An 8,214-nucleotide genomic window follows, 5' to 3' on the forward strand; every position below is an offset into this window, starting at 1 on the left:
GGGAGGAGACTGATTGGCCGGTAGGATGCTGGGTCACTCTCTGGCTTTCCGGGCTTGTGGATCATACTCACTAAGCCAAATTTCCACTGGGCAGGGAAGTAATGCAACCTCAACATAGCGTTGAAGATCAACGTTATGTAAGAGATCGCGTGAGTAGGCAGCGCCTTCAGAGTAGCGTTGCAGATGATGTCGTGGCCTGGTGCTCTTTTAGAGGATTGGCGGTTTATGATCGCTGATATCTCACATTGGTCGAACGGGAGAATCGGTGCATCCATTTGCAGCGCTTGCTCGAGGACTTCCTGCGTTTCTTGTTTTTCCTGTTGGCTGGCAAGGTTAAAGGGCTTGAACCGTTCAGCTAAGTGCCTAGCAAACACTTCCGCTTGTTCCTTGTCAGAACGACACCATGTTCCGTTCTCATTAGCTAGGGGTGCCTTCCTGGGGCACCTCCTTTTTATACTACGCGTCGCTTTCCATAGAGAATGCCTCGCTTCGCTTCCAGTACCAGTGTTGGTAAGCCTCTCGTCGAACCATGCAGCTTTATGGTCCACCAGTTTCTTACGGAGAATATGTTGAGCTCTGTTCCACTCTAATTTGTCTAGAGGGTGGCGGGACCTCATCCATCTTGTCCGAAGTCGTCTCTTTTCAGCAATTAAAATAAGAATTTCCCGTGTGAGGGGTATACCTGCTGCTACGGGTCTCTGTGTCAACGTTCGTGTAGCTGTTATGGCTGCCGATTTCACCTTTACAGCAAATAGGTTGATTGCGTCCTCAATATCTTCTTCTGAGTTGATTTCTATATCAAGATACAGAGATTGCTCTAGAAGACCGCAGAACATTTCTAAGTTGGTGTGTCTGGTTATCAATCGATCTGCTGTAGGATATGTCAATGCTGTGACATCCAGCGTTATGATAAGAGGCAGGTGATCAGAGCTGAGATCAGGAGCCGATGTTATGGAAGCATGAATATCGAGAACGCCTTTCGTTACTGCAAAATCAATGCAGCTTGGAGTTCCTCTCCTACCGTACGGATACCGAGTAGGACTGCCTGTAGCCAGCGTGTTGACTTCCGTACTAAGAATAAGATCCGCGAGAGCGCGACCTCTTTGATTGCATCTTCCTGAGCCCCAGAGCCAGTGAGATGCATTCCAGTCTCCTGCAATTATAAATTTTCGATGATTTAGCGGTAGTATGTCAGCAAATTCATTTGTTGTCCATGTGAAACGAGGAGGACAGTAAATCGCACCAAAGTCGATCACACCAAGCGCTGTGTTTATTCCTGCAGACGCTATTTGTACTTTTTCGCTGGTAACAGGGCTCAGAGGATAATGCACCAAGCTAGATTTTATAAAGATCGCAGCTCCTCCTCTAGCATTGCCAACACTTGGATCATTAGCTGGATATGCATCAAAACCATATATTTTTGGCACAAAGTTTCCTCGGCAGTGAGTCTCACTAATTAGTATGACATCGATCTTATTTTGTCGCGCAAAGCACTCAAGCTCTGGCAGCTTCGTGGAAACGCCATCGGCGTTCCACATTAGAATGCGCAGCGGCATCATATTGTTGATCGTTGCGCTTGGAGGGCAGCAAGCAAATTAAGAATTTGCCCCTGCTGCTGTGTCTGCTGTTGCTGCTGTTTGAGCATCATCATCATCATCTCCGTCTGTTTATCCTGTAACGAGCGGAGTGAATCGATATTTCCATTGAGGGTTCGCATCATGTTTTCAATGTTATTTTCAAGAGATGAGTGATATGCCGTATTTCGGGATCTCGATGCTGAACGGTTGCGGTTGTTGTCTCGTTGAGCTGCAACTCGAGATCTCGATGTCGAGCGGTTGCGGCTGTTGGTTCGTTGGTTTATGTTTGGGTTGTTCTGCTGTTCATGTTGAGAGACATGCACGCCTCCCCTAGCTGCATCTGCATAGGAGACACCTTGACGAGTGGCTACTCTTGGTCTGCTCCTAGTTTGATCATTTGTCTCGGTTTGGCTATTCACAGTAGGCCGAGCTCCAACTCCACGCTTGGGCCGAGATCGTTGCAGGAACGCCTGGTATTTGGGGCACCCTGAATAGCTTGCAGGGTGCTGTTGTCCGCAATTGTAGCACGTGCACGGTTCACTGCGCGGCCTAGTACAGTTGCTGGCAGCGTGCTCGCCAGCACATTTGACGCAAATATGCGCTTTACGACAGTATTTAGCCGTATGGCCAAACTGTTGGCATCGATGGCATTGCACAACAGCATTGCGCTTTCGGAGGGGCTCAACGATAACCCGCATATGGCAAAGTGCCTTGACTAGCAGGATCTCCTTATTATTGGCCGCGGCGGCAATATTCACGAAGAACATATTTACCGGCTTGGCTACAGGGGTGCCTGGCTCACTGCGCCTCTGGGGCAGATGGACGTCAAGCACCTTGTGTCCGAATTTTTCCAGATCCTCCTTAATCTGGCTATGAAGCGTGCTGTGGTGTAAGCCTTTAATGCAGACTTTAAACGGCCTATCTTCCTTCAGTTGGTAGCAATGGAATTCATATTTTTCCTGCTCAAGCCAACTGACAATGCTACGAAAAGTGGTAGCGTCATTTGCATAGAGTCTCATCATACCGCCAAGTGAAGCCCTAGCTTCAACTTTATTTATGTCAATTATTTTCCTGAGTTCTTGCATGAGCAGAGAGACGTTTTCAATACCTTCCATCACTATGGGCGGTGGTTTGGGCTGCGTCTTGTTGGGAGAACCTGAGGTGCCAGGAGAGTTAGCGGCCCGCTTCGCCGCAGCAATGGCAGCTTGATGACTTGTACTAGGCCTCTCACATAGCACGTCGTTGGCGTTCTCAACTTCCATGTCATCTGGGTGAAGCGCTAGCAATTCGAAACGGTTTGAGCTGCCACTATAGTTCGATTGAGGTATGGGAACGTTATCACCGTTCTTGCCGAGGTTAGCTTTTTTCCCATCAGTCTTTGGGGAGGCGCATGACTTGCGCTTTATTGTTTGAAAGCGCTGCGAGGCTTCACCTGAAGCAGGGCTTTGGTAGCGCGAGGCGGTTCCTGATGTGGACCCATTGACGCTCGAAAAAGCAGATGCCAATGAAGCTGCTGTGGCGGCAAAATCGGATACTTGTAGAGTATCATTATCTGAGGGCGCGTTGACGGCATTTCTAAGTTCCTCTCCTAGAACTGCCTTGTTCTTATTAGTAGCACTAGTAGTCGTTGACTGCGGCTTGTCAAATTGTCCGGGTTTCATCGCACGCCTAAGAGTATGCAATAATATCAATTGATCTTGGGGCAGAATAGAAACTAAAAGCTTCTATCTGATACATAGGCCAGAACTTATCTGCTGCTGGAACCAAATGGTAAGCTCCTCACAGATGTTTGTTAAGCTTTCCAACGGATGTTGTGTTAAGCTTGCCGGCACGTGGCCGTTGGACAGCGGAGCACAATTTAATTAAATTTGATAGTTTTAAGATCACTGCACTGGCACGTTACTATCACTGATAGTGACTCAAGATGTCACTAAGCACTAATTGTGCCACTAATTGTGGACTTGTCTCTGGTGATTAGTGGCGAAAATATTAATAACCGCGAGCGATGATCAGGTGCGTGCTGCTCTTCGAAAGCTGCATGAACAGAAATCGCAGCAGGTGGCTGGTCGAAATTGTTTTTAAATTTAATATTCCATTGCATACTTTTGGGCAGAAGCTAAACCAAATTACGGCAAATAATGTTGTATACTTTTGGGCTGCAAATGGTAACGAGCTAAAATGTCCAGTGTGACCATATTTTCCGACTTATGTCGCCAAGCCCAAAAGTATGCAACAGGGTTGGCGGCACTTTAAAAATGTTAAGCCCAAAAGTATGCTACAATAAGCAACACAATTTTACCGCGCTTTATTTGAATTTCAAAATGTTGCCTTCTTCAAAATCAATTTCCACCGTTATACCGGCCAAAAAAAATACAAAATTTGTAAATTTACTCCTAAAAAATAGAAGAAAAGTAACAATCCCCTTTTTCATTTTATGTCTAAAACTTTATTAAATAAAACCATTTGTTTACAATATAATATTATATACGAGTACACTGCCGAAATGGATCCAGGCTACAGCGAAAATGTAGTAGATTACCGCTCTCTGGGCAACATGCCGGGCTACGAGTGGAAACTCCTGCGGGTATGCTAGGTCGCGGAAATACCTTTCCAAGTATCCAGTACGATTCAATTGCAGTACAAGTGCCGCGAGTTGCGTCTGGAAGGCGTTTACCATCGGCACCTTCACTTGGTTTCAGTGGCCCTTGTGACCCAACTCATTATAGTCATTGAAATTTTGATGCTCCTTCATGTGATTCTGCTGTTCAGCGTGGTCAAGGTGGGAAAAATACGCCAAATGCATATTTCCAAATAACTGCGCTTCCTTCGCTGCAGGACATTGATTTTCTCACTGTACTTCCTTATTTCGCGGTCATGTTACTCACTCCATCGTTTCTGATGCCCAGCAGGGAGCCCAACGTCGAGCAGTACGAAGCCATTGCCATTTTGGTCAGCTGTTTAATGGCCTTGCTTCTGACTGCAATGGGTTTGTGATTCCTGCGACATTCGTATCCAAGGCTCACACTTAGATCTCATCCTTTTCAGACTTGATACTGCCCATCTGTTACTTTAGTTCATTTTCCCTGATACCAAATTACGATCACGTGGTTATTGTCCTGGTCTACCTGATGTTTCCAATAGCCTTTGTGGAAAACGGCAAAGCTTACCTTTTGGGTCTTGCCGTTTCACTGGTGTACTTTGCATACATGGTGTTGATAGCCGAGATCAAAACACTGGATAAAGTGTGGGAGCTGACGGCTTATGGGGTGTATCTGTGCTTTCTAAACATGCTTTGCATGTTCCTCACCGGATTCCAGGAGTACTACATGAGAAGCGGAATACTAAGTCGTTACCAGCTGGTGTACCAGAACTTGGTGTTTCAGGTGGGTAGAGATAAATTTCCTTGTACTAGTTGACTTATATCGTTTACCTAGATGGCAATGAAAGAGGAAAAGGCCTTGATGGACTCGATAATACCAGTAACGCTGGCGAGATCCTTGCAAGATGCCATCGCCAGTCACATTGAAGAAGATCCGTCTAATCTAATTCCCTTTACAAAAACGCGGTGAGTTCCACAGATTATAAGACAGCTTGATCGGACGGCGAAATGCAGCTCATCGCCCACAGACATCTCTTTATGGAGCCCCATCCGGAAGTATCTATTTTAGAAGCGGACATGGTTAACTTTACGAATCTGACCACCACAATGGACGTATCAGAACTTGTGGCCATCCTGCACGAGTTGTTCGTTAGTTTCGATTTGGCTGCCAACCAAAACAGGGCCACACGCATCAAGTTCCTGGGCGATTCGTACACCTGCGTCACTGGGATTCCCAGCTACTTTTCTGCCCACGCCAACGCCTGTGTGAACCAGGCTCTGGACATGATTGAGATAAGCCGAGAAGCCAGCCAGCGACGAAATCAGAAGATCGAGCTTCGGGTCGGGGTGCACTCGGGGGAGATTCTCGCTGGGATCATTGGACTCACCAAGTGGCAGTTCGACATCTGGTCGAAGGACGTCGACATCACCAACCGGCTGGAGGCATCCGGACTTCCAGGAATGGTGCACATTTCTAGCCGCACACTGGGCTTGCTGGACAACCAGTACGTGTATGAGGAGGGTACCGAAACGGCCAAGCAAGATCCTCTCCTGCAACGGTCTAATCTGAGTACCTACCTGATAAGAAGTCGACTTCCAAACTTCGAGGACACCGATGACTTGGAGGACGACAATATCTCGCTGAACGACTACCGTTTCAGCTTTAGTTTCAGTCAGGACTACGAAGACATCCAGGTGAAGGCGCAGCGCGATATGATTCTCGAGGTGGAGCACATGCCGGTGAACCGAGTGCAGGCGTGCAAGATCAGACGGCCACTGCACCGAATAGCTAAAAAGGACATCAACGAGGAGTATACATTCCATCTCGAGTCGTACTTCCTCTTCACCACTTTCCGCAGCTGGAGGATGGAGTGGTCCTTTAGCAAAATGCGGGACCTTCTAATGAAATACAGCCTGGGGATGATGGCCTTTGCTGGAGCCACGATTATATCCATGAACCTACTCAATAAGTGAGCTTTCAATGCCATTGCGCTCCGTTACTGTAGCTTCAATCATTTGCAGAAGAGAAGCCAAGGACTATACCATGTTGTTCGGCCTGTTTCTGGCCATACTCTTGGCATTCTTGCTGGCATCCTATAAAAAACTCTGGCTACGTGGCCGCCGACTCACGCCCATGACGCAGCCCGCCACCTTCCTGAGTCGCTGGATGATTAAGATCTCCAATCTGATCGAGAAGTCGGTGTTCGTTCGAGTTCCATTGGCCATTTCGGTGCTGTCCCTGCTGTATGTGATGTCTTCGGAAACAGTGGTGAGTCCTTTTCGTCCTTCTGAGTTCTATAATCGACCGATTTCCTTACTATAGTTCTCCTGTGATATAGCCGGGCTCGAGCTAGACATTATAGATTCCGAGTTGCATAACTTGAAGCCCCAGATGTTTTGCTTCACGCCTTGGGTTGGTATCGAAAGTTAGAAGAGAATAGCTTTAAAGCCAGTTTACTAGAATACTATTGTCCCATAGACTGTGACTTATGCAGTAGTCATTGTGCTCAGCCTTTTGCTGAGCATCATTGGCATTCCGCTGATCGCAAAGCTAGGAGTGGGTCTGGCCATCCTAGGCTGCCATGTGACCACGGTCCATGCCTACTACGGATTCGCCTTCGAGCGGTCGGCAACCACCAATGTGGGCATGATATCGAGTCTTTCCCACAGCTGGTACCTGGTTGCCTTCTTCATCGTGGTGGTTGTGCGCGAAGGCTACCTCAACTACATCCTGAAGGCGAGCTACTTGTACGCATTACCTCTTCTGGTTTGTTGGTTAGTTCACATACTTACCCACTCACATGCTTTTCCCAGCATGAGCCTGTGCTTCGAAAAGAAACACGAGCAGACCAAGGTCAAAACCCGCACCATCAAGATCATCATGGCCAACATTCTGCCCACCCACGTGGCAGAGGTGTTTAAGGTGCGTCGGCGCAGCGATCAGCTCTACTATGAGAACTTCTCCCAGGTGGCCGTGATGTTCGCCACCATCGAGAACTACGAGGCGGAGGACTCGGGACTGCGAGCTCTCCACGAGATGATCTGCTTCTTCGACGAGCTATTGATCAACTACCAGGCCTTGTACAAAATCGAGAAGATCAAGGTGATGGGCTGGACATACTTAGCGGCCTGCGGCCTGGACGTCGATCACTACACGGACTTCTCGATCAGCGTTCCCGTCTCCAGAAATCGGGAAGCCGATAAGGTCCAGAAATCAGGTATGGACCAATACTATTTCGTGCACGATTAGGGTCTGATAATTGCATTCTTAGCTTCCGTTCGATTCGCCCCGACGGATGCCGATGATGAGGTAATCAGCAAGGATCGGCACACCTCCCAGGCCACTTTGAATGAGACCGATAATACAGTCGTGGTCATGACTGAATTCGCCTTGAATCTACTTCGCATCATGCGTGACATCCGCTCTAAGGGGATTTTCTTCGAAAGGGATTCCAAGTTAACTGGCAGCTTGAAGATTGGTGAGTTCAATCGTTACCAAGGCGGCGATTCTATCCCACTTGCCACTTTCTCCATTTCAGGCATCGCCCATGGACCTGTGATGGCGGGAGTTGTGGGACTCTCCAAGCCGCACTACGACATCTGGGGACACACTGTGAACATGGCCTCCCGGATGACTTCCACGGGAGTGATGGATGGCATCCACGTGACCGACAGCGTCGCGAACATCCTACGGGACTCCAACATTCGCTGCAATTTTCGGGGGATGACCCTTGTGAAGGGAGTGGGCCAGGTGCCCACCTACCTTGTGGACCTGGACGAGAATCTACACTTCCAGCATCATAGCCAGAACAACGATTCGCACAAGGGCAGCGTAGTCTCCGTGCAGTGGCTGGACGAAAAAAGAGCTGACAAATAGATTAATTGGAAAATAATACAATTTTAATTTGCACTGCTTTATAGGTCTCAATGCGAGGGTTTTTATGCGAGTCTTGTGATTGTAACTTATGGAATAGCTTTATTTTGGCTTGAGAAGTAAGTCATAGTAGCTATAGAAAACTCAAATAGATCTCACCAAAC

General features: G+C 47.8%; 1 protein-coding gene across 1 annotated transcript; it reads left to right on the forward strand.

Annotated features, from left to right (window-relative positions):
• Positions 1-4,025: 4,025 nt before the first annotated feature.
• LOC6546484 (adenylyl cyclase X E) lies at positions 4,026-8,210 on the forward strand. Its single transcript, XM_001971217.3, has 12 exons — positions 4,026-4,161; positions 4,216-4,356; positions 4,413-4,563; positions 4,623-4,960; positions 5,012-5,142; positions 5,205-6,146; positions 6,199-6,445; positions 6,500-6,589; positions 6,656-6,924; positions 6,991-7,394; positions 7,449-7,655; positions 7,716-8,210. Exons 1-12 carry the CDS (start codon positions 4,081-4,083, stop codon positions 8,051-8,053), a joined length of 3,339 nt encoding a protein of 1,112 aa, XP_001971253.2. The 5' UTR covers positions 4,026-4,080; the 3' UTR covers positions 8,054-8,210.
• Positions 8,211-8,214: the final 4 nt, after the last annotated feature.

This window comes from Drosophila erecta, unplaced genomic scaffold (assembly GCF_003286155.1).
Source record: "Drosophila erecta strain 14021-0224.00,06,07 unplaced genomic scaffold, DereRS2 tig00000021-arrow-pilon, whole genome shotgun sequence".
Taxonomy (NCBI): domain Eukaryota; kingdom Metazoa; phylum Arthropoda; class Insecta; order Diptera; family Drosophilidae; genus Drosophila; species Drosophila erecta.

Bases quoted from the DNA above. Each gene is read 5' to 3' on its own strand.
- LOC6546484 (XM_001971217.3), top strand. From the start codon at position 4,081: ATGGATCCAGGCTACAGCGAAAATGTAGTAGATTACCGCTCTCTGGGC. The intron at 4,961-5,011 runs GTGGGTAGAGAT...TCGTTTACCTAG, and splicing joins ACCAGAACTTGGTGTTTCAG to ATGGCAATGAAAGAGGAAAA. The intron at 6,147-6,198 runs GTGAGCTTTCAA...AATCATTTGCAG, and splicing joins TCCATGAACCTACTCAATAA to AAGAGAAGCCAAGGACTATA.